Genomic DNA, 26,541 nt, shown 5'->3' on the forward strand with positions numbered 1-26,541 from the left:
TTATAGAAAGCAGACTGGTTCATGAAATTGCATGCACAATCCAAAACTGGAAGGGACATAGAAGCATGACTACAAATATTCATATCTTCTATAGGTGCAACAGTCTAAATCATAGAAGAAAATGTTCAGATCTGGAACCTCAAACTCCAACAACATGTATATACAAAATTTGCATTTCACATTGTAATTTCTTAAGTTCTGCAGAAAAGATACCTGTAACTTTATGATATGAACTATGTTACTGTTTGCTGTTGTACATGAAATACCAGTCTGTAGAGCTTTAAAAATTATTTAGATTTAGTTTTGTAGGCAGACTTCTCATGCACTGGACTGTAGTTACCAATGAGTATTTTGAAATCCACTTACTCCCTCATGAAGACAAGCTTTTGCATAAAAAAGCTTGCACTGTTCCAAACAAGGCACCCTGAAGACTCTCATCTATCAAATAATGCTGGACTTTTCCATATGCCTGTCACCAATGGAAAAAAACAACATTGAATAGTTTTGAATAGAACTTCTGTTTTGTTTTTTCTCCTGTTTTTAAGGACTTTAATGCCTTAAATTTATGTTAATCAGCTGGCTTACAAATAACTATTTCCAGATTTAAAGCAGTGGGTCAAAATACATGACTTGAAAACTTGGTTTTCTACATTTGTGTTTTCTGGAAACTGGCAAACATTCTTTTTGCCTTATAGGGCTACTTCCAGTTAAAAGCTAATCCTGGTGCATGGACTCTAAGACTGAGAAAGGGCAGATCTGAGGATATCTACAGAATATACAGGTAGGACAGTTAAAGCACTAATTCAGTCTTGTGAAACTTCTGAGCTAGGTAGGCATTGTAGTATGTGAATCTAAAAGTTCCCTTGCCACAGTGTAGTGTCCTGAACAGCAAGGTACATTTTGTACTGAACATAAGTTACGTGAGATGAATGGAATTAATTCATTTTAAAAAAACAGTAAGTGTATGTTCAGATACTTTTGTTTCATTTCCATGTCTCAAACCTGTTTTACAATGCTAAGGCTTAAAACCATGTAGAAAAATACAGAGAAGAAAAAGAACACATTTCTGCATTGTAGTAAAGGTCAGTATTTTACTCTATTTTCAGCCATGATGGCACAGACTCTCCACCTGAAGCTAGTGAAGTTAGTGTTGTTCTCAACAACTTCAAGAGCAAAATTATTAAAGTGAAGGTGAGTTCAAAGGTAGAGCTTCTCTTAAAAAACACTGTTTGACAAATAGTGGGGAAGAAACTTTGATTGAGGCCTGATGATCTCTTCCTACAAACAAGCACTTAGGGCAGTTTACGCAGCATTCACATCACAGTATCAATAATAAGAGAATTATCTGTAGACATGGTTTTGGTATTTTGAGATGGGAGAGGATAACATATAGTTGCTGTTCCATTTGTATGCCCATGAGGAACAACTATGCTCATGTTTTACTGACTTGGTTGTGCTTGTGACTTCAGAAAAAAAATCAGTTCTGTATGACCTGTATACATATGGTAATAAATATTCAGTGTATCCATTCAGCCAGTATTTTATCTATTACAGATAAATTTTATTCATCTGGCAATAAATTATTTAAATAAAAGATTTATATGTTTATAAATAAGAGGTAAATTTAAAAGGTAAATTAGTAATTTGTCTTTAGGGCTGCCTATCAGATAACAAGAGCTGAAAAGATTAAGGAGGTCAACTGGTAAGACAAGTGATGGTTATCATACATCTGGCTCAGTAGCCAGTAATACCATTTAGAAACATAAGGGGGAGGGGGAGCATTAGTTGGTTTCTTTTTTTCTTTGCCAGTCTCTGTCACCAAGAACCTCTTTGCATTTTAACCATCTAGACTAACATGCTTTAGGTGTCTGAAAACAGCTTTGCCATCCATTCTGAAAATGCCAGTTCACTACTGAGCTGATTCTCTAAGCAGCTTAGGTTACCTGTCAGCTCATTCTACTGGGCAGAATTCACATGGATACAAACAGAGCTAGTATCAAAATAACACTTCATGGCTGTTTGTGAGTTGTGGTTCCAGTCACTAAAGCAGTATTGTATGCTTTACAGGTTCAGAAAAAACTAGATATGATGAATGAAGATCTACTAAGTGATGGTACCAGTGAGAATGAATCTGGATTTTGGGAATCCCTCAAATGGTAAAACTAATTCAGCAATAACTTGAAACTCTCTTGAAACTGGAAAACTATTTGATGATAAGAGTTTGATCTATGATATTCCGTAGCTGTCTACTAAGACTGCTTGAATTTAGGGCTATCTTTCATGGAGGTATCTTTCGTATCATTTCCTCTGCTGCTAGAGACCAGGGCATTGCTTTGCACCTGCCTTGCCTTCCCTTATCCCCACTGCTACCTGAGAGCCTGTGAACATTGCTCATTTCCAGCAGCTGCATCCCTGCCAGCAGTCTTTCAATTGATGTTCAGTGTTCACAGATAAGCCATTGGTACTTCCCCCTTGTCTGCAGTACTCTCTCTTGTGGAAGATAGCCTGACCAGCATGGGGGGAATGACACCAAACCCCACAGTTACACTATGTTAGATCAACATTGTAGCAATTCATCATCTGTTGCACTCTTTCCTATATAGCTGTCCCTTACTCTCTTGTCCTTTATATAAATACATTTACCCTTTCAGGGGATTCACAGGAGGACAAAAGAATGAAGATGTGAAACAGGATAAAGATGATGTACTAAATATATTCTCTGTGGCTTCAGGACACCTGTATGAAAGATTCCTACGGTGAGTCCTGCAGTCTCAAATGATGATGTGCCCTGATTTCCACAGAAGAAAGGTTAGAATTTACAAGAATATAAAAAAGCCCCAAAACTTTCTCAGCAGCTCAGAAGTCCTCTAGATTGTGCATAACATTCACACATTCAAACTGGACTTGGTTTAATAGATGGCATTGTCCCTGTCCTACATTTTCTCACTACAGTATAACCAAATCCAAATGTATTGTTAGGATACTATAAGTTGTAGTTGCTTTGGAAAAGAACTTCCATTCTCAAAGGACTGTGAAAGCCAACAAGCTGCATATTCTGACTCATTAAAAGAAAAAGATTGTGAGAGGTTTAGTTATTCTGTAGATAAAACCAAGCAATCTGCAATAGGCTGCAGCTACCCAGTTTAATTCATGTGTGAAGATCAAGTTACCTGTCACAGTTACTAGACTAACTGCAGTTAGCCTAGCAATGTAAACCAGCAATCTGTAATCTGTGACACAGCTGACTTCTAGCAGCTGTTTCTGTAAATGCTTTATTTTTTTTCTTTTGATAGCATAATGATGTTGTCTGTGCTGAAGCACACCAAGACTCCTTTAAAGTTTTGGTTTCTGAAGAACTACTTATCACCCACATTCAAGGTTTGTAACTCATTAGAAATTTATTCGGTGGTGGGAAAAACTTTTGGTTTTCAAGTTGCAACCTCTGTCACATACTCTGTAAGCACATGCACACCTGCCTGTATACCTTCTATTTTGACAAAGAATCAAGTTGGTGTAAACTGGCAACTGTCTAGAAAGCTGTGAGAAGTAACAGGCAAGTTGACAGCAGACTCATGCCGCAGGTAAATATTTAAGAGAAGAGCACATATTAGGAAAATCATACTTGAAATAATCTGAACTCACACAAGAAAAGGTAGATTCTAAGATGAAATTCAGGGCTATAAACTTACATCTAACACATAAAGGTTGGAAGACTATAGGAAAAAAGCCTACCAACAAAGCAATACCTGTGACTAGGTGTGGAGGCAGCTCCGTAAGAGGAGACAATAAGACCACATTTCAGGCTGATGAGGTTACATGAGTGGTGCATGGTAAGGAGTGGTGCAGGCTCTAGATGAGTGTATCTGAAAATACTTATGGATTATATGTGAGACATCATAAAACAAACAGCAGGATTCAAAATAGAAACCATAGGTAAATGAATGTTAAGAGACTGCAACCTGCAATATTAGGAAAGAGCATTTCTGAGAGAATCTCACATGTTCAGCATGAACTCAAGGGGAGGAAATTGGCAGTGTCCCTGTTGCTTCAACCATGGGCTGTGTGCTATGACTGCTGTTGTCAGTCACCTCTTGCAGTGGTACAACAAAACGCTTCGCTTCTCTCTTTCTAATGGCTATGTCGTGCCAGCATCCCTTGACTAAACTATAGTCTCTCAGTGTCAGAGGAAGCCTCACAGATGAGAATGTCAATTGCTTTGACTGTGAGGCCAGTTCTAGTGAAGAATTTCTCCAAATTACTTTCTCTCATTTTATTATTCCCAATTTCACTGCCTTGTACAGCCCTAAGTAACAGTTCTCCCATCTGAAATGATATGTTTTGAGTAATGCATTCTGTTAAACTGATCTGTGGATCACTATAAAATGGCTTGTAAGTAATTGTGTGGGGCAAAATGCCAAAATATGTGGTTGTTTGATGGCAGCTGGCTTTATAATTTGTACTGATCATTCAGTTTGGAGTTATGTCTTTGAAGTAACAAGGAAACTATAGTTTCTCTTAGTGGTATTTCATTTTCTAATGTTCTATGCCTTACTATAGGATAGAAGTCTACCTCTTGTAATGCACTTTTCTTTTTCCTGCAGAGGAACAAAGAACTGAAATATGCTACTTTTCCCCCCCCTCCCTTTGCAGGAGTTCATCCCATACATGGCAAAGAAGTATAACTTCCAGTATGAGCTTGTCCAGTATAAATGGCCACGCTGGCTTCATCAGCAAACAGAAAAGCAGCGTATCATCTGGGGTTACAAGATCCTCTTTCTAGATGTGCTCTTCCCATTAGCTGTTGATAAAATCCTGTTTGTGGATGCTGATCAGGTAACACAGAGGCTGAAATTACTTTGCATTTTCTTTTTTCTTTAAGAACAGTATGTTCTTGAGTACAATTTCTGTTATTGGAAAGGTTACAAGTTTGAGCCCTTTGCAGGCATGATTGATGGTTGATTCTGTAACTATAGCATGCTTCAGTGAGTGTTGTTTTTCCTGCCTGTTCCCACAAAGATTGGTTTTGTTGGCCTGTACTTTTCTTTTGGCTGGTTCCTCATTCACTCACTCTGATTCCAGCCAGTTTGCCAAATAGATTCTTGTTTCACCCTTCCATTTTCCAGTTCTGACTGTTCTCCCAGCCTGCAGCTCACTTACCACATACAGTATTTTCTTAAGTCACTGAACACCTTCCTACCCCCCAGCTTCCCACTTGGCCAGGCTTGAGTGGCTTTCAGAGGAGCGGGAGGGCAAATCCCCTGTGCACGAAGCCATATTCTGCTGCAAAGCAAATGGTATAAGGCTTTGTACGTGCTTATTGCCTGTAGCATTTGGAAGTACAGGATGCGCGTGAGAACTGCCAAAAATATTCCTTCAAAAAGATACATGAAACTGAGAAGTACAGATTATTGACACCTAAGTAAAAACGCCTTAGGTGTTTTGGCGTATGTACAGTGTGATCCCATGTCAGTTAAAACCATTACAACTTAAGTATCACCTAGTATAGATTTTAATCTATGCTGTTTTCATTTGAGACACTTTTTGTTGTGTTTATAGAAGAGATATTAATGCATTTTTCCCACCAGAGTGATATTTTTAAAGTAGTATCACTGCCACATCATCTGCGTCAAGAAGACATTAAAAAGCCTTCATCCCTGAAGGGTTTGTGAACTTTTCAAGAGGAAAGGATACAAAAAGGATCACAGCAGAGTTCATAGTTGAGAATTCTTGCTGCTTATTAAGCAATAATTTGGTACTCCAGCTGTCAGACCAACCCCTACAGTTTATTTTAAGCTCTATTTTAGTTTCTCCAACTCTAAGGGCAGCTTTAAACACCTTTTCTGCTGTTTCTGTACTACATATGTACAGTGCAAAAGACTGCAAGGTATAATGGGTAATTCTGTTTGCTCAGTTTGAATTAAATCTTGACCAGCATTTCCAAAGAACTGGTGATTGGCTACTGCCTTCTAAATAAAATGTCCTTTCCCTTCAGATTGTGCGCACAGACCTAAAGGAATTACGAGATTTCAATCTAGATGGTGCTCCTTATGGGTATACTCCATTCTGTGACAGTCGAAAAGAAATGGATGGCTACAGGTTCTGGAAATCAGGATATTGGGCAAGTCATCTAGCTGGAAGAAAATACCACATCAGGTACTGAAGAATTCATTTTTTTCCTAATAGAGGGGGGAAGCTTTTGCTACCGCTTAGAACTAGCAGAAAACTAGCTGAGGTGAAAACAACGCTGCAGTGAACCACTTGTTGCTTACTGTTGCCTCTTTAAGGTTCCTTTGCCTATGGTCCATTTGAAGCCCTAGGGGCACTGAAGTCACTTTCAGTATGCTACAACTTTTACAGATGAAGAACTGAAGTGTTAACTAACCAGACATCTTCATTTGTTAATAACAAGTGTTGGAAGAAGGGACTGCATGACAGCAAAGCTAAGATAGATTTGTTGGATTTTTTTTTGTATGTGCCATGACCTCGTTAGAACTGCTTTCCTGCCTTGTCTTAGATAATTTGATGTACTGCTACCAAGAGATTGTTTTAGCATACTGTATCTTGGGGTTTACTGGGACTGCAGTAAGTTACCCATCAGTCAAATGTCATTACTAATTCCATCATCTCCATATAGTGCTCTGTATGTTGTGGATCTGAAGAAGTTCAGAAAGATAGCAGCTGGAGATCGACTCAGAGGACAATATCAGGGTCTCAGTCAGGATCCTAACAGTCTGTCCAACCTCGACCAGGTGTGTTTTTATTGGGTTTGTGTTGCTTTATGGGCTATAATGGCGGATTGGGACCTCTCCTTCCCTGGACAAACTTCAGTCACAGCCAGATGCCAGTAACAGGTACTGATAGCATCAACCATAACAGCTGGGTGGAAACAACACCTTACCCTTAAATGTCTTAAGACTATCAAATTTTCCAGTATACTTCTAGACAAATACGTAACACAACTGGGTATTTGTTTCTTGAGCTGTCCAGCTCCAAGTACTTTACTGTGCACTGACTTAACACCGAAATAAGACTTGTATTGTGGCAGATGATAAAAATAACACTAAGGTTTTAATCAATTAGGATGGTTTTCCAAACTTACCCGGTACAGGTTTGATACTAGATTCGTATTATTGCTTTACTATTGTTTGCTAAATAACTGATTTTCAACAAAGTAGGATTAATAGTTATAGTATGCAGTTTTCTCCCCAAAGGACTTTGTTTGGAATGGAATGAAATGTTGATTCAACATATATTTGTGCTGGAAAAAAAAAATAAAAATCACTCTTTACAAAAGTTAAATGTCTTCATACTGTCTGGTTTGAGGGTTATTCCTCCTACCCTGTACATACTAACTCATATTCTTCACACCAGGATTTGCCTAACAACATGATCCACCAGGTGCCAATTAAATCACTGCCACAGGAGTGGCTGTGGTGTGAAACATGGTGTGATGACTCCTCAAAGAAGAGAGCAAAAACCATTGATCTGGTAAGTACAGTATGGCTCACTCAGTCTTATGTCACAATAGAGTGACCAATTTTAGAGGTACTTCCCTACTTCAGATCTAGGTGCCTGTACTGTTACCTAAATGTTTTCAGCACTTCTGATTTTTTCCTTTAGCTTCTGTATTTCTCTTACCTGGAGCAGTGGCATTATTGTGAATTTGGAAAGAGACTTTACCCTGTACTCCACCTAAACACAGGCATGTGTGGTTCACCAACAACAGATGGTAATCCACCAGGGGGAAGCATACCTCTGTTCAGTAAATGAACCTGTTTTACATATTAAGTATCTGAACCGTTCTTATGTTTTGTTTGCAGTGTAATAACCCAATGACCAAAGAGCCCAAGTTGCAAGCAGCAATGCGTATAGTTCCAGAATGGCAGGACTATGATCAAGAAATCAAACAGCTCCAGAGTCTTTTCCAGAAAGAAAAAGAAACAGAAGAAGAAACAGGAATACCAGCTGAGATGCCAGGACAACACACACACGGTAATCTTGCAGGCAGTTTCCCTACTACTTTGAGGTTCTTCCTATCTCTCTGGAGTAGTGTTAAGTTGCATACTTGCACACTGTAAGCTTGCACGATGCAAAAGCTTACATGGACAAGCTGTTAAATAATGTGTATTTTAATAGGACAGAAAGACCTTGGTGAGCAAGGCTGGTGTAACTTCACCTGCTTCTGAAACCTAGAGAACAGAGAGCTCTATTGCATGCTTATTCCAGTTCTGTTAAAGACCCTTACTGTTTCTGCAATTTTATGACCTTGGCCTTATCTTAACGCTTAATTAAAGTGCCACTATACAGAATGGGTATGAATTGTACTTCAGCCACAGGTAACCTTGCAAAGAACAAGTCTTTGGCTGTTTATGTACTAATTTTCAAACCAATCTGCCAATTGAAGCAGCTGGAAACAGAATGTTCATTTTTCTCTCCTCTTCAACAGATCCAGCAGCACATGTGGAATTATGATCCATGGAGAAAAACTCAAGTTAGACTGTTTCATAGACAATTTTTATATGGAAAGCTAGTTTTTTTTTTTGGTATGTCTGCAAAACTGCTGAATAATTGAATGGGATGATGTATGCATTTTTATTACTTGCCTTTGGGTTAATTTCTGCATATGAAATAGGATCAGGATTGCTGGAATTAACAGTACTGGTCTTTTGCACCTGTGGTGGAGATGAAAGAGCCCAGGATGGAATTTAGCATTTCAGAAACAAAATTTCAAAATCCACTGGAAAAGCCAAGAGCCTGTACCTTCAGCTGTTGCTGCCTCCACCACTGATGAAGATCCTGTTAGCCTCAGATCTGACTCCAGAGCTTGGAAATCACAGCCCCACTGAGCCACTGGCTAGAACATAAGTCCTAACCTCAACAGATGGAGATAATTTTTCCAGGTACAATTAAAGGTTCAGACTCATGCCTTGAATGGGATACTGTTTTATCTGCAGGTTTTCAAATGGTCTGAATTGCTTCTCAGATTTTTCAGTATGCCCTTGGTTTTGTAAAAAAAAAAAATCTAGTTATTACTTAGATTTTCTATTTCCTGTCCTCATTTACTGGCCCATTTCTGGTGGTTTGGCTTAATGTAAAGTTACCACAGTCTATTAAAATATACACCCAAATACAAATGCCTACACTTACAAAGTGAGCAAAACATGGAATGTGACACTCTAGCCCACCTGACTTTAATCGAAGTGCCCTCCCTTCTTCCTGCTCCAAGTTTAAATTAGTCTGCAAAACTGGTAGGGCCTTACTATTGCTGTGGTTCTCTGATTCATGAATGTGTTTTGTTATGAAATCTGTGGAAGCTTGGAAGATTATCATCTTGTACATTTCATTAACTTTATTTTTTCTTCAAACAGATGTTGTCACATCAATAAAAACTTCGGCATTCTTAGGTCTTCAGCTTTAGTTCACACTCAGTCCTTTGAGCATCATTTCTGCTTGCACACTTGACAGTCCTAATTTGATTTTGGGGTTCCTGAATATTTCACCTGCATTTGTTTTCATTCTGTGCCCAGACAAGACACAAGAATTAATCATCATTCATATCATTCGTATTCATGTCAATTTTTAAAGCAGGTACTGCTATAGTTCTGTTATGAACATACCAATTTAAAAAACTCAAACCCCTTTTCCCTCATTCTGTAGGATTATTGTGTGCTCCCCCAAAACATCCAGAAGTTGAAGAGTTGAAATTTAAGAACTAAAGTAGTATTTCTAGCAGTAAAATATAATTCCCTATGTACTGGGATCGTTTCTGCCTCCCATGTTTTTATACAGGTCAATGTTCTGTGCTTTAAGAGCATCAAACTAAAGATAATCCTAACTTTATAAACTCTTCTAAAATTCTTCTATTATACATTCTGTAGCTGTTTTGGAGGAATCTGTTAACTCTATAACTGCTGGCTTGAACTGTTCAATAGGGCAGCTGAACAGAAAAGCAACTCTTCCCCAGCCAGCTCACTAAAGGGCCCACATCCCTAACCTAAACTCTTAAAAAACATGTTAAAAGAAAGAGCTGGGGTCCCCTAAACACACATTGCTGGCACTAGTGACAAGGTCAGTAAATTAATCAGGAACACTGCCCATACACCTCTGGTGGGTATCAGAAGTGGGTGATTCTAGAAAGGTATTGCAAAGGACAGGTTATAATCTACCCCTCTCCTGTGGAAAGCCTTATGAACATGGGGGCTGGATATCAAACCAGGAACTTCAAGAGTATGAGTTATCAGCTGAGGTATTTTCCACCTAGTTCCTAAATTCAGAGAGTCTTCCTGCTGCTAAGTTACAAGTGGCTTATGCTTTCCATCAAAACTGTTCCAATTAAGGTCAAGCAGACTTTACTCTAAAGGGATTTTTCTTTCTTCTACTGCAAAACACAATAATGTGCCTGCCCACCAATTAATTACATATTATGTTGATTAGCCTGTTCTAAACAGATAATACAGCACATGCAAGATCACCCTTTCTGTGTTCAGCTACCACATACCTTCCTCTCTGGAGCACACGGAATGAATAGCACAGGATCAGGTAGGCAGCAGCTTTTATTGAGGGTGGTAGAGGAAAACAGCTTAGGATAACTGGTGTGTAAGCAGGGAAAGAATCTGCCTAAGCCCTCAGAACACGAGATGCCAATTTTCTGCAAAACAAGACCCTCTCCTATCTAGAACCACATCTTGCTGCCTATATTATTTGAAGCTAAAAGGTAAAGAAGCAAGTAACCTCTCAAATTCAGCACAAAAGTCACAATGATCTGTTTGGAGTTGAATAGGGAGAAAATATTCTTAAATATCAGCTACAGATTTCTCATCCCATCCCCCTCCCCAGTTATGCTCCTCCATTCTTTAACTGTAAGATCTAGGAAGCTTACAGTTTCTTTAACTGTAAGATCTAGGAAGCCATGGAGGATATTTTTGTTCCCTCTGGTTAACAGAGACCATGCTCTTCTGGTTCAGCTCTTTTAAAGGAAAAAATAAAATAATAAATCAATCCAATTCACCACTGATACAGAAAGAAACCATGAACATGTATTGTAATATTTGGAACCTTTTCCAGTATTCTTAAGAGTCCTGGACCTGTTCTCAAGTACATTATAAAATGCACATGGTACTAATAATTTTGAATGGAACTGCTCCAGTTTTTTCCTGGGAAGCCACTATTTATTTGCACAGAAGAACAGCAGTCATACAGGAGAACAGTCACTGTGATTCTGTGCACAGTGCTCAACTGGGGCACAAAAGAAAACTTCTAAGAGGTCCATCTAGAAAGCATCTCAGAGCAAGTTGATTATTGAAATAGAGCTGCTTCTGATCATACCTGCTCCTCTAAACTATTAAGACTGATAATCAGAAATAGAAAAAGGGGATTACAGAGGTCACAATGTAATTTTGGATCCCTCAGACTAGAAGGCCACTTATGTGACAAAGTGATGACACTGTTCCCAATCTTTGGATACAAGCAGCTTGCCCTCTTGGTGAAAAGAGTCATACTGAAAAACACCCAGTACTTTCTATTAAAAAGAAGATTTCACTGCCTTACTAGAGAACAAATAGCAGAGGACTATGTTTTTAAGATTTTTCTTTCATTTAGCTCTTGGGATGTAAAGGAAATATAAGGGGTGGGACATGTACAAAGCAGTGACAATCTTAAAAAAACTATTTAATATAAATTGTTTTGCATATCCAAATCTTCTGTAGTCTGTTCAGGAACATACCCTAACTTAGCGTGGCACTGATACCTACTGACCCAAGTCATTGGGAATTATTCTGTATTGAATGTTACCTGAACTGAGATTACAGTGAGTTTCCCAATACGTTGGCAATAGTATCTGTCTACCCTAATAAAGCCTTTTCTGTTCTTTACCGTGTGTCTCTCATGTCACTTAACTTTGGGTCTGATAATGGATGTTTTAATGGAGTTGTTTACAGGATATTTTTCACTTCTATTCAACTGTCAGGATACTGTTGAAAAGCTTCTAGAAGAGAAACTTAAAGATTACCTCCAAGCCAGTCTTGTTAATTGTGGTATTAAAGTAACCCCTAAACTGAAAAACTTTCATTAAATGATAAAAGTGTTTTACACTTAAGGTAGATTTATATAGTTTTCAACTTTACCTATAAAAACAAAACAACAACAACAACAACAAACCAAAAAACAACCAGGTGCTTCTACATCAGTTTTGTTCATTTGATTAAGTTTTACACTAACAAATTCATAGTGAGCACTCAGATAAGTTAGGATTCAGCTGTGTCTGCGTCTCTTTCTGTGGTGGGAATGAATTCTAAACTCTTATGGGACTCTTGAGAAAAGCCTCTCAACCAAAGTATCTTTATTAATCAAAGAGCTACAAAATAGACTGTTTTATACAGAAAGCTCAGTTATATGCCACAGAAATATGTATTTGGTTTCCTGCAGCTGTTTGAACTCGCACAGCTTTGGAACTGAGAGCAAATCCTAGCAGACATATACATGCCATATGCCTATTGCCTCCTCAACCAAGAAAGGGTTTTGCACTACCCTTTTATTTATCAAATTAAATATTTAAGCATGTGACTGTACATCAACAGAATCACAGAATTACAGAATGGATACATGGGTTAATGTCCAAGAGTGATTTTCCTTCACCCCCAAAGTGCTGCGGGTGGGGAAAGGGAGGAAGGGATGGGGGACTAATACAAGGAACATACACAAGGAGTTAGAACTATAGTTCAGGAAAACCCAGTTTCTTTATGGCTTTGTCCAATTAGAAGGTGGCAAGCACTGCAGGATGCCTATATTCTCTCATGGTCCTTTTTTAAAGGCCATGAGAGAGAAAGGAAAGCAGGCACTCGAAAAGCAGAGGTCCACGGTTACCTGAGAGTATTAAGAGGTGAAAGGGTACCTGCAGAACCAGAAATACACACTGGCTGCACCCCCTTGCCTCTGGCATATCAGATCTACACTGAGTAAACCTGTGACCACAGCTTTGCTGGAGCACTAGCTAATCTCTCCAGAACAAAGCATGGCAAAACTCCCCTCACCTCTGCGTTCCTCCATGAGTAGCATTTGATTTTGATATAGAGAGCCATCCTTTAGTAAGGAAGCATGGTACTTCTACCAAAGAGTTTGACAAAGAATTAAAGCAGTACTTTACCCAAAGCTCTGTTCAGTGCTGCTTCTGGTATATTCAGCACAGCAGCTCAAGTCCCACTCCTATCCACACAGGAGGGATGAAAGGGAGGAGAAACCTCTGCACCCATCTCAGGCACTCAATTCATTTCTTGTTTGTCTTGTACCATTTGGGCTCTAAAGGGGGAACAGATCTGCAGCTGTGTGAGGGTAAGCAGTGCTTTGCCTCCAGGTAAACAAACCACCTTTCCAGACACTGCTCTTTCTGCCTGTTTCCATCTATTGATCAAATACTTGCACTGACTTAACAGTCATTAAAATGCACTTCAGTGTCATACGAATTACAATAGCTAGGGTGCCTTTTACATCAGGGCTTAGAAGTAGTGGCAGAGATACCTCATGCCAGTCTTACAAGCACACACACTTTGCTAAGCCTGAAGAGCTTCTGTCTACATACTTGTTTGGCCTGGATTCCTGTCCAAGACACACAGGGCAGTGCCTGAGCATACAAAAACATCCCTGCAACTGAGCATACAGCACAGCCCAGCACCCTCAGCTGTACTACAGGGGCAACAGGCTGTACCACCACCCACCAGTGAGTTCCTTGCCTTCTCACAACTCTAAGCCATTCTAACCATCAGCTAACACCAGCACTCCCTGCAGAAAGGACCACTGGCCTGTCCCTATCAGCCTGCATCACAACAAAAACCCTGTACACCAGTGTAGGCCATCAGAGTTGGTTTCTGGCTGGAAGCTCTTGCTGGGCTTCAACAAGCTTGTCACATCAGTTCTCCCACTACCTCTTGGTGGGGAGTAAAGGTGATTGGAGTGTAACTTCAAACTTGAAACTGGGAGCCAGAAAGAGCAGAGTTTCCATCAGTATTGTAACTCCATCTGGCAGTTGTATGGTATGTCTGCACAAATCCCACCTCTGCACAAATCCCAATACAGATGTTCAGGAAATGTCTTCAACTACTTTGTCTGACAAGTCCAGCCTGATCTGCAGTCACTGCAGAAATGTCTGAAGTGCACCCCAGGAAAAGAATTAAACCTGTGCCCTCTAGAACCAGGAGACTCACAAACCTGCTATCTGCAACACAGCCACAGCCAGCAGAACACAGAGCTCAAGGTTCCTCAGGTAACTGACTTTCCCAGACCCAGCCACTTCCCCAGAGCAGCCCTGCACGTCACCACAGAAAGGTTGGCTCTGACGCTGTATTTACGCTTCCACCTTGCCTAGCAGCGACAGTGTAAATATACCAACATTCCAAGCCTACCCACAAGAAAATTCCTCTCCATTTGCTTTGCCTTCCTCCTCTTTGCCATGTAACTATATTTACCCAATCATGAGTATTGCCAGTGAATTATACACTCCATCTGTTTTGATTCAACATGCTGATCTTTGCTGACTTGAAAATAATTAAAGACCTCTCCCTCACTCTCCCTTTCTGCCTGCAGCATGTATGCCAGCTGCTTGCTGGAATCCAGATAATTGAACAGCATTCCCTCATCAGGACACTCAAGGAAAATCACTTGTGACTACCAGGTTTTATTGCTGACTAGACTTTATTAAGATCATTGCTAAGCTAGATTGCCTTGTGCTTGGAATACATTGAATTTGTTCCTTATTAGGCAGTTTGGGGTTTGATGAAGAGTGAACAGCATTTCTTGTGTGTCAAGATCTGGAATAAAGAAATATGCTTGATTACAGCACAGCAGGGTCCTCTTCTGCTCCCAGGCAGCCCAGGAAACACAGGATACACAATCAAGCATTTTTGCTGCTTTAACTCATGCTGTTACTACACCTGAGTACAAATGCACCTGGAGATGCAGGACCTGCCTGACCACAGCCCTGTGCCTGCAGGATACCAGTTTGCTGACAGGACCACTTTGAAAGCCAAAAATCCTTATGACTGACCTACTTCACCTCCTAGAGATGAGATGTGAGAGGAAGGACTAAGACATACACCCAGATTTAAGAAAGAGCAGCTGGTACATTAGCTGAACAGGGCCAGTGGGGTACACTATGTTACTAGTTCCAGAACTCACCAATCTCACTGCCTGTTCATTGAAGGCTGCTGTACTTCTCATCATTCCCCCTCTATGAAGCACAGTCACTTCGCATACAGCCCATGGCTTCCTCCTAAAAGATACTACAGAACGCAGAACCAACTTCTTGGTTTACTTAACATTAATCCCTAACACTACAGCCATGCATCTTTCTCCCTGCTTCTTTCTGGGGAAAATTTCTACCATTCATACATCTCCTTTCTCTGCTGGAAAGGACATGTCTCAGATATTAGACTCTTTAGTCATCAATCTTTTTCCTACCTGTAGGTATTTATTTACTACAATAAATATACAGTAAGGAATTCCAGAGCTCAAAGTACTTCCTTCAGCCTTTAGACTGCTTTTTTGACATTTCATGGTTTGCTTGGTTGGGTGTTTAGGTTTTTAATTTTTTAATAAAGGAAAATCCTGGCACCCAAACTGGATATATTATTCCAAGCATTCCAGGATCAATTTCATCAACACTGCATGTAGAAAAAATGTTTCTGTGCATGTCTATTTCTGTACATCCACATGCATTCTACTGAATATTTGCCTTTAATACCACCAACCACCACAGGAGGCCTTCTACCTATCCCACTGAGAATTTCTTTTGAACTGCTTGTCCACTACAATCATTAAAACCCTATTTTGACTTAATAATACAGTCCCATATGTGTTGGAAGTCCTTGTGTTTCTGCTTCCTAGATGTTAATTTCAAATTTGCCTTGCTGAAATGCTTTTGTTGTTCCCCTGCAGAAAGAGGCCCCAAGAAATCTGCACTGCTGCGTATGATTCACTGCTGCCAAACAGCTGTCACCACAATTGCTTCCAGACCTTTACGAAAGCACTGAACAGCACAGATCACTGCAGAGGAAAAGGATCTCAAACACAGGTTTGATAGGGATTCCCACTATTACTACTAAAACTTTGCTAACTGGTCCTTAAACCTTTCAACACATGCTCTAAGGATATATTAACATAATTTTAGAGCAACAAGGTAGGTGTTTGCGAAGCGATCATGTATACACTCAGTGTTGCTACTAAACCCAAACCTGTAATTCCTCACACACTTTTTGACAAGAACTATGTCCCATAAAACTCTCTCAAGAGTCATTTCTGCTCTCGAAGGCACCACTGATGTCCCAGGAGCTTCCCCTCTGTTTTGTTTCAGACAGATGTCTGGACAAGTAACTCTTTGCTGTGCTTTTCTGGAACATGTGCCTTATCTTCCACAGTTTATCAAAAACTAATGTCATTGGGTCAGTGATTTCCCAGTCATCTCTTCAGACTCTTCCTAAACACCAGTTATTGAGTTGTCCCTTTGGAAAACAAAGTATCAACTGCTTCACGTGCACTGCACCAGACTGATGAAGATATCCCAGTACTATCAATAAACAAGATGATTTTTACATACAGCACACACATACCTTGTAAGTATCCTGCTTTTTGTAAAGCAATTTTGCCATCTTCACCTAGGAACAAAGACAAATGAGTTAGGAACATTTTTCCTAATGTTCTACTTCTTGTCCTTAAATTGAACTGTATTTAAGATGTGTTCAAGATTGTGTTTCTCTCTCTTGGGTAAATAAGGCCTTATCTGTTGCTGTACTGGCAGCCAGAGGCCAATTAGCAGACATGCTGGCTGAATTATGCTTCTACCCCAGGAATGCATTTCTAACTCTGAATGGAGATGCATTGGCAGGCTCATATGGGAAAACTCCTTGCTGCTGGTTATCTGTCCAGATCTTGGTAAGAACACGTTGTTGTGTTTTCACAAGCCATCTGACTGGAGTCTTCCAAAGAACCTCAAAAATAAGAGACTGGATCCTACTGCCCTCTTGAATGTTTTGTTCGTCCCAAGAACACTGCTGACCACTGGCTTGAAAGGTACCACTCAAGTCAACGAATCCAGCACCTTGATACCACAGCCACAGACTTACCAAAATCACTTTAAACTAGTTGTGTTTCTCACTCCCCCGTCTTACTGCTGGGAAGCTGTTCAAACTTCACACTGACAGCAATTGAAATTGTCTTCCAGCTGCCACCTAAACTTACACACAGCAATTTCACACTCATTTTCCCCCTCATGCCAATATTGGCTTTTACCTACCTCCCTGCTACCGCCCTTTCACATGCAGCAACCTTAGTCTTTCTCACGGAGCCAACAAGACAAGTTGGAAGCTGGTTGCTCACAATCACATTGGTGGAATCATTGATTTTGGCTACGTGGTCCTTTTACGAACGTAACAGAAGGAAGCACTCTGATCACGCTACACCAAGATGACCTTATCAGACGTTTCGACCTGTAGATGGAGCGCTTGCACTGCTTAAAGAGTCCCCAAGTGCCTGCTGATCCCTTCCCAGTTATTTCTAGCAATTTTTAAATTGGGAAATATTTGTCCCGTGTGGTTTACTCTGGCATTCCTTTAAAAAAATAAATAAAAAAAAAAATAATCCAGAAGACAGAAAAATGGAACTTGGCGAACTCTACTCAAATCAGCTCCAAGTAGGAAGAAGAATACATTCTCATGCCCCACAGCTGCACGCTGGCTGTGTCGCATGCATGCTAAGACATGCAATGTCTTTACATGCAATGAGTACTCTCTGAAGAACTGATATATTTGCTAGATTTGCTACTATTAAGTTAAAAGGCTTTTCGGAGAAGTTCAAATATATTTACCTCAGAAAAGTCTAACTGCTTCCAGGAAAAGAAGTAGCCAGACATGAACTGTGGGTGGCTGTGGGTGGCTTTTTGTTTGTTTGGCTGCTTTGTTGGTTGGGGATTTTTTTACGATTTATTAGTCATAAAAATCTGGTGGAGGCAATTTTATTTCACTTGCTATCAACTTTTTAGTGCAAATCATGAGCCAACTCATTCAAATGAACACTATCATCGCTTTTTAGCACTTCGCTAGAACTAGAATGCCTCTCTTACAAAAATGGATTGGTTCTAGGAGAAATGGGCTGGAAACACAGAAATCTTTACACTACATTGAACCGGGTTTATTTGGTCCACCACCTTGTATCTAATCACAATTATCACAAGCTCTTTGGCAAGAGCGGGCAAAAAGTCTTGTAGAAAGCAATTTCGAAACCCCTGCATAGTTCTAGGATCACCTCTCTTCCTCCCACTATGGCAAAAAGGACTCAGACGTAAGGGTATAAGTCTGTATTGCTTACAGCAAGATCATACTTCCAAGAGAAGCTGCCATCTCACATCCCATTTAGAGAAACACTTTTGCCTGGGGTACACTAACACCTTAAGAAATCTGGAGAGGGGCTTTTTACAAGTCTTGTAGGGACAAGCCAAGGGCTTTGAACTGACAGAGGGGAGATTTAGATGAGACATCAGGAAGAAACTCTTCCTTGTGAGGGTGGTGAGGCCCTGGGACATGGCACCCAGAGAAGCTGTGGCTGCCCCATCCCTGGCTGTGTTCAAGGCCATGCTGGAAGGGGCTTGGAGCAACCTGCTCTAGCGAAAGGTGTCCCTGCCAGTGGCAGGGGGTTGGAACTCAATGAGCTTTAAGGTCCCTTCCAAACCAAATCAGTCTGTGACTCTATGATATATTTTCAAGACCTTCATTCTACTTACTGACATAACTGATTAAGTTCTCTTTCTTTTTGAAGGGTGAGCTCTGAAAATTCAGTGTATGTTGTGAATTAAACCACCCCACACTCCCCCCCCTCCTTTTTTTTTTTTTCTTTTAAAGCAGCTAAAAGCATTATTGAGCTCCTTCACAAAAGTACATGCTATCATCTGTGTGGCACCTGAGGAGACCTAAAGCTGCTCTATCTATACTTTGCAGCATATCTTTTTGTCTGAGGTTCCAAATGTGTTTCTGCCTACTTCTCTTGGACAAACCCACTAGGGAACAAGATGCAATCCCTCTCTTCTTCCTTGTCAAATTTCCTGCCTTGCCTGCTTCCCTTCCACGTCTCAGCTGACACATGAGAAACCTCTTGCCAGCTCATACCATGGAACAATAAATGTATCCGATCACTTTGTGTTGCTGATCAAAGCAAGAACTGCATTTTAAAAGCAGAAATCTGATCTGAAGACCGTGTCAGACCCGCCAAGCATAAACTGAATATTTAAACATCTCAAAGCTGATTTGAAAAAGCTCTTCCTCAAAGAGTATTTTAGGGATAAAGGTGTCAAGGAACGAGGTATTAGAAAGCTTTTGCTATAAGGAACGCAACCTTGCAACCATTTAAAAGTTGTCCAACGTGTTTGCTCATTCATTCATTTACTTAAGACTGAAGTTTAATGCCTATGTATCAGAAAACAAGAGAGAAGCTCCTCTTCTAAGTGTTGCTTTAGATGTTTCTCAGTATTCTAACCTATCACTAACTGATTTGAAAATCCTTGAAATAGGCTTTTTTGTTTGTTTGTTATCCCTTTCTTATCCCCATTTACACTGGGGAGCACCAGGTAAATCCCCCTCTTCACATACCAGCCCTACCACAGGCAACACTCAGCACAGCTTCTGGTATTTAAACATCATTAATATGACAAAGAAAAGGCAACTTTTAGGCAGGGAAAAATTATCCAACCCCTTTAACATTAAAAGATGTTCCTTGGACAGAACATTCTACCAAAATTACACACTGTGTCTTACATCTGCTTTCCTAAATTTGGCAAACCCTAACAAAGAGCTCAACCAGACATGCCCCAGTGCCCTGCAGCCAGGACATCGAGGTGAACAAGTACGGGAAATGTAGAGAGAATCCACACTGCCTGCTAATACATCCAGGCTCTGGCTCTCTAGCAGGCTCTCTTTACACATGCAAAGGAGCAACATTCACACCTTTCCTTACTTGTCCACAGCACAGAACTAATAAGCCCAAAGCCCCCAAACTTCCCCTAACCTGGGAAGGAAAGGAGGAATAATGCCAGGAAGGCAGGTGTGATGCTAGATCAAAAGCCTTTCTGGGGTTTAGGAGGAAGAATTTCTAAACAAAGTCCTATAAGCAGTAGATGGGGTGAAGGAAAAAGGAGAGTGCTTCCTCCATTTACCCCTCTGAAGTATCCAGCTCCAGAGGATGCAGAAGTCTGAAGGACCAGGGGAGCACCAGGAGACAGCAAACAGTTGCAGGGACTGGAGAATTGCTGGTGAGTATATCTGAATACAGCACTGTGATTGATTCAGCTGAACTCTGAAACTGTGGCTATGCCTCTAGAGGCCTTTGGGGATGGGAAAGGGGAAGGACAATTGCACAGAACAATTGCATCCAGGGCTGCTAATAAATGCAGTAACTATAAGCATACATTTTTCTTTTAAAAGCCAACAATTTTCCACAAAAATTGAAGAGTGAGAAACAGGCACTGCCCTACAGCAGCCACAGAAAGGCAGGTCCTAAAAATAAATACTTCTTTTTATTTTCCTTTATGTTTCTTCTTTCTTCATATTTGAGTATGATACAGAGATCAGAATCTGAGCTACAGCCTTTTCACACAATCCCAGCATGACCATTAGATTCTGACCCAAATTCCCTCCTGTTCAGCTCCACAGTTCCGTGAGATTAGGTGGGAGGAGGCAAGTAGTCATATGCCTGGAACAAGGCAGGAACCTGCAACTCAAATGTATCTTAAACCACTGTTTTGTTCAGCCCACCCAAACATGGAAAAGAGGGGAGTGGTTTCACAAACTATTTCCTATGCTTTCTCCAGCAAGAGTTCAGAGACATCAGATTTACTCCAAAGTAAGTGCTCTGCATGCTCTCAGTTTGTATGTCACAGGAGAGCAAGTAAATAATCCAAGTCTTACTGAAATCAGTAGCCAGGCTACTCTGATAATAGAAATCCAAAGCAGAACCAGAAGGGAAGATAAAGAATTAATTCATCATCTAATTAAAAAACAACACACAACCTTCTCTACCTAACCTAAGTGGCAGGAGGCAAAGTGATCAAATTAAAACAAGCACTATTGAATAGCAAAGATATAAAAACCATGCAAGGAAAACCACTGGTATTTAAATGATGGACTCACAACCTGAAAGCAGATACATTATTTATTCCAAGTATTTATGTCCTTATTGATTCCCTTTTGTATCTGATTTGCTGTCACTGGTGAGTTACAAGGTTATTAATTATACATAGCCATGAATAATATATCCAGTCACACCAACTGAATTTTATCTGCATTTAGAAAGTTTTTATACTTGGGCTTTTTCTAAATGGTAGCTAAGACTTATATAAACAGATTAGTTAAAACCTATAAAACAATACAAACATTTTGAAGCAATTTCTGGAGAAGTAGCAAACAAACATGGAAGTAGGCAGTTGTCAATTTCAGTTCAAAGAGCTGCCAGGAGACAGGAATCAACGCACCAGAGCTTTAGTTAGGAATTCCCACACAGAATACCTCCTCTGTCATTTAGAGTCTTTTGGAGCTACAGCTTGCAAGAACATTTTCAGCTGTTTGAATTTATTACAAAAAAAGATGATCCACACAAACCACACAATCCACCAGCTCCTATCATCTTCTCCTGCACTTGAAATGGAGTTTCATGACAGCAAAAGAGCTTCCCAGGAATGCAAGAAGTGCCATTCATTTAAAGACTTGCTCCACACAGTACCACCCAGCTTTGCTGTGAGGCTTAGTGAGAAAAGAACCCTAAAAGCATAGCCCAAGGTCATGCTCAGGAGTGACCCTTAAGAGCAGAAAGCTAAGTCCTGAGCAGCTTAGGATTCCTAAACATTTGCGTAGAAGATAAAATGCAGTATGGAAAATACCATTTTCATTCATATGAAAGCAACATCATGTGGCCATACTTACATGTCCAGAGCCAAGAAAGACGTGAATACAGTACTTTAGAAGGTGAAATTCTGATTTTAAAAACCCTACCAACCTAGCACTGTACCAGTACTTTTTATCAGTAGTAGTAAACTTGTAAATCAATCCCTTCTGAACATCTCAATGTAAGTAAACTGCAGGGTGGGGTACACAGGTACACTCTGACCTCATCTACTTCAAGAGTAGTCCCGGGGAAGGCTGGTCACAGCCCTGCTCCTTTCACCCACAGAATTAACTACAAACCTTTAAAGCAAATAGACTGAGCAAGCTGATTTGATGAGAATAAATGTTGGGAGGCTTTCTGGTAGGGCTGTTTTTTAGCAGGCCAACTTTCCAAACAGGCAGATTCTAAGGCTACATCATCATTACAGTGGGAGCACACGAATTAAAAAACAGAATACAAAATAAAACCTATCTGTAGTGGAAGGGCAGAGAAGGGGTGGTGGATGGGACTAAACTTATTTTAGGTTAGCAAGCCCCTAGCTGTTGCTGAGAATGCAAATGAACTATTTGATGCCTGAGCCAAGTCACTGAATTAACAACTGCTGGTGCCATTAAAACTGTAAAAAAGCAGCCTAGAGAAACTCCCTATGTACACCCTGTGCAGTGTGATAGATTCACATTCTAAGTATTTGCTGATCACTGCCCACCTATTCTTTCAATGTTTGAATATAGTACAGCAAAGTATGATCACATTCCATAACTGCATCAACTCCCCACAATGAAATGCAGAAAGACTCCAAAGATGTCATTGAGCTGTGAGCTAATAGGAAGAGGAGCAAATGATAAGATCAAGCACGAGACTGCCAAAAAATTTCAAACTTAACAATTATAACACAGCTGCATGAGTGTGCAGAAACAATATTTATCGGACAGCTAAAAAGCAAAGTAACTTAACAGAGAGTCAAGGTCCTGCTGTCGGTTTGCAGTCAACAACCAATTTTGTGACTAAGCTAAATGTTGCTTACCTGCAAGAAGAGTGCAACATCAACAGGCAACAGCTTTCAAGTGTTTGCCGAGACCAGATCCAGAAGAGGTGTCCATTTTCTCTGTTATCACAGAGCCTATAATGAAAAACAGAGCTCAGTCTAATCAGCAGTTTCAAGGTAATAATTTCACACCACTCAGCTGAAGTAGAACTTCACAGCTCAGGTAACAAGTGGAAAAATTATTTTTGTCCTGAATTAGTTTCTGTTCCTCTAGTGAAGGTACCAGCAAATCTCATCAGGTTCTACTGGAAGCCTGTCTAGTGCAGAGGCCACGCACAGGGAAGGATTTCATCATGCAGCTCAACAGTCACATTGACTGGTGACTATGAACTCTCACTTTTGCTTATCAGTGCTCTGCAAGATATTAAAATACATTGCTGGGTATAACATCCTATGTATATTCTTAATAAAGAACACATATATGATCTGTGTGCAATAAACGGAGCATGTGTTCAGGTGCAACACAGCAAAGAAAGAACCCTGCCTACCTCCAAGAGTCTTTATCTTGCACTGAAAGCACAGAGACACCTTGCTAAAGCTGTGCTACCTGAAAATATTCCCACTCACAGTTGTTTTTTTTCTGCTGTTCAACCAACAAAGATGGTCACGTAAAACAACACTTCAGGCAAAGCCTGTCTGGTTAGGGAATTAGGATCACACTGTTAAGGCAGAGGCAAGTTAAGAAACTCCATGCAAACTACTCCTAACCTGTAGGGATACCAATTCCCCTGGCAAAAAGCACTGGTAAGTATGGCCTGATCCAAAGATGCTGAAGTTACCTACAGCCTTCAATGAAGTCATTAGACCTCTGTGATCCCTACAAAGCTCTCAGCAGTGCTTTTTAAACAAACTATTATTATTTAAATCTAACCTAGTCACATTTAAACTGACCATGGGTGAGGTTGTCACTAACAGACAACAAGCTTCTGGAATAAAAAGCTGCAAATCACAAGAATTTCAATCCTGCAAGGAGCTGCGTAGTGCAGCTCAGCCATGGTAAACCATTCAGCATGATCCACCACAGCTATATTGTAATCAAAATGCCCTACTCTGCTTATTCTGATCCAGCAGCCTGCAGTACAAGCAGAACCCACAGAGATTCACAAAGTTTAACCAACAAACCAGAAGCCTGGTCCTTGTACAGTTAAAGCACAGCACAAAATGGTACACAACTGTCTTGGAAAACAAAACTATTAGCCTGCAAAAACAAAACTTGAATACTGCTGCTCTACACCTTTTCCATAGTCCTTCCCCATAACCAAAGGTGGCAGCCAAGTTGGCTTTTCTTACATGCATATCCAAAAGCAGTGGGGAATATCCAGAAAAAGAAGATGCACAATAAATTCCGTGAAAACTGGTTGTTGTTCTAGCTTATCCTTGTAACATTCTATTACCTCACAGAATCTAGTGCAGCAAGTCCAAAGCCACACGTTTGGTAAGAATCCTACAGACATCAACGCTGACAATGGGGAGAGAAGTCAGGACATTCTGAGCACCAGAGAAACCCCTGGGCTCAAGAAAAGGGAGAAGCTTTGCTAGTTCCAGCCTCTTCCCACCCACCAAAGACGGGCACTTTGGGGCCCATCACACATTTTCTTGCATATGCTATAATCTCAGCAGCATGGCACGGGATTTTACTACTGCAGCAGAAAAGGTGTATGTAAAAGCCAAGCTTTCAGGCACAACCTGAAATACAGAACGTATAGGAGATACACCCCCCCTGCCTTAGGTGATGCTCAAACAGCTGCTCTTGCCAGCCTAGGAAGGCATGGTTGTGTACTGTTCTGTTCCATCCCAGAGGTAGGGAGAGGCAGGTTTTGCACAGAGTACAATCAGTCCTTACACTTTAAATAACCTTTGGGTCAGGACCTTAGTTTCCAAGAAACACAAATACTTGTCTCAGACAAACTAGGGGAGCAGAACCTAAAATTAAATGAATGGGAGACAAGAGTTTCATATAACCTAGCCTGTAAGACTTAACACAATGCTCATGTGGTGTGGAGAGTCTAACTTTTCCAATCAGAGCTACAGAAACCCACCCAATTCTGCACTGCACCATGCACAGCATCTAAGGCCCCTTGTGTCTGTAACTGACTCAAAGCTGAACTATATCTTTCTATGCAGAGCATGAAATCAGAAGGGTTTACCCAGGCTTTATGCCAGGTACTTTACATTATATGCAAACATCAAACTGCACTAAGTTTCTCAGACACCCTCAACATCTAGATGGACTGGGGATCTAATTTTCAGTACTGGACTTGCACCATCTTCCCTTACTGATGGGACAAGTTCACATGGCTCTGTGCGCTTGAGTACTTTGACAGCAGCATCACAGTCACTCAGCAGCTCATGGACAGGCAGACAGGCTTCCAGACAGGTTAGTTACTCAATCTACTTTTAAATAGCCTTTTCCTTCTTCCCCCTCCCTCCTTTTTCAGGGCAGAGTTGTTTTTCTCCCTCTTGGAGTGAAAGGGCAGGGAGGCAGTCATGCATGCACACATCTAGCAGCTAACTGTGTGTGATTCCCTCTGGCAGCCCTGTCAGGACCTCAGCGTTTTTATGTACAAGATGTCACACTGGGAAGGGTTCTACAACACTGAGCCCCTTCAAAATTCAAACCCAAGAAAGCTATTACAGATGAAAAGCCCTTTCTTTTCAGTTCTTGTTTCTGGCTGGGTTGGTTTGGTATTTTTTAAGAGGAGTCCAAGACAAAAGTTGGCCCTGATGTTCCACAACATCACATGCAGATTTCCTGAAGATTTCGGTAAAAAATTAAAGTCCTGCAGTAAAGAGCATTACCTCTCCTGATCCTTGGAAAACACACAGCTGCACCCAAGCAGCAGTCTACAAACTCCTCCATAGCATTTCTATGGGAAATTCCTTGATCTGGAAAGGAGATTACTCCTTGGAGCTACAACTAGAGATCACTTTCCTTCTTACCAGCACACTTCTAAACAGGGAAGCGTAATTTCTCAGCTCTCTTTTCCTTTTTAAGCATACTTACTAAGGTCCCAGTTGGGCAAAATGCTTAAGAGGAGTGAACACAAGCCTCTCTGTTTTCAAGTCTGGCAACAACCAACAGGTACCAATACTTCCTCAGGGCTCCCAGAGAGAAGTCCGGATTTACTGGTTACCTTTGTGAGCCTTCAGCAGGAACAGGCTCAAGTGAAGCAAGTAGAAATGTTCTCAAAGATATTCCTGAGTCCCACAAAACAACATAAATACATGAGTGCTTGCTCTTGTCACCATACCACTGATGAGATATAAACATGGCAGGTATTGCACAGAGCAGCATCAAAGGGAGAGGCAACCAGACAAGACAGCTACTGCTGCCACAGGGGTATGGAACAAGCAGACTCTACTGAACTGTTGATTTTGAAAGCACATACTGCCTAATCCTTGCTTAAACCCTGCTCCCTTCCTCTCACAAAGGATGCAGGTCTCACTTTAGCTTTCAGAAAAATTCACTTATTCCCGAATTCTGCACGGGTTTTACCTGGAAGAGTCAATCTGAATTGGTAATTCCTTCAATACTGCACAGTGTGCCAAATCTAACAGAATAAAGCATGGGGTAATTAAAAGGAGCA

General features: G+C 40.6%; 1 protein-coding gene across 7 annotated transcripts in view; it reads left to right on the forward strand.

Annotated features, from left to right (window-relative positions):
- Positions 1-9,417, forward strand: part of UGGT1 (UDP-glucose glycoprotein glucosyltransferase 1) — a 42,111-nt gene extending 32,694 nt beyond the window's left edge. For 4 of the 7 annotated variants that reach the window (XM_061379172.1, XM_061379174.1, XM_061379173.1 and 1 more), the window contains 11 exons: positions 696-781; positions 1,107-1,191; positions 2,068-2,156; positions 2,652-2,756; positions 3,294-3,378; positions 4,651-4,833; positions 5,993-6,153; positions 6,635-6,749; positions 7,372-7,488; positions 7,821-7,992; positions 8,137-8,366. In XM_061379172.1, the coding sequence (XP_061235156.1) occupies positions 696-781; positions 1,107-1,191; positions 2,068-2,156; positions 2,652-2,756; positions 3,294-3,378; positions 4,651-4,833; positions 5,993-6,153; positions 6,635-6,749; positions 7,372-7,488; positions 7,821-7,992; positions 8,137-8,186 (1,248 nt within the window). In that variant the 3' untranslated portion in view covers positions 8,187-8,366. Of the gene's footprint in view, positions 1-695; positions 782-1,106; positions 1,192-2,067; positions 2,157-2,651; positions 2,757-3,293; positions 3,379-4,601; positions 4,834-5,992; positions 6,154-6,634; positions 6,750-7,371; positions 7,489-7,820; positions 7,993-8,136; positions 8,368-8,446 lie in introns of those variants that run through there. The other 3 variants (XM_061379169.1, XM_061379170.1, XM_061379175.1) reach the window with 3 other exon arrangements.
- Positions 9,418-26,541: the final 17,124 nt, after the last annotated feature.

This window comes from Neopsephotus bourkii, unplaced genomic scaffold (genome assembly GCF_033783945.1).
Source record: "Neopsephotus bourkii isolate Nb327-2 ecotype Australia unplaced genomic scaffold, CSIRO-AGI_Nbou_v1 NB_1768, whole genome shotgun sequence".
In the NCBI taxonomy this organism is placed as follows: Eukaryota; Metazoa; Chordata; class Aves; order Psittaciformes; family Psittacidae; genus Neopsephotus; species Neopsephotus bourkii.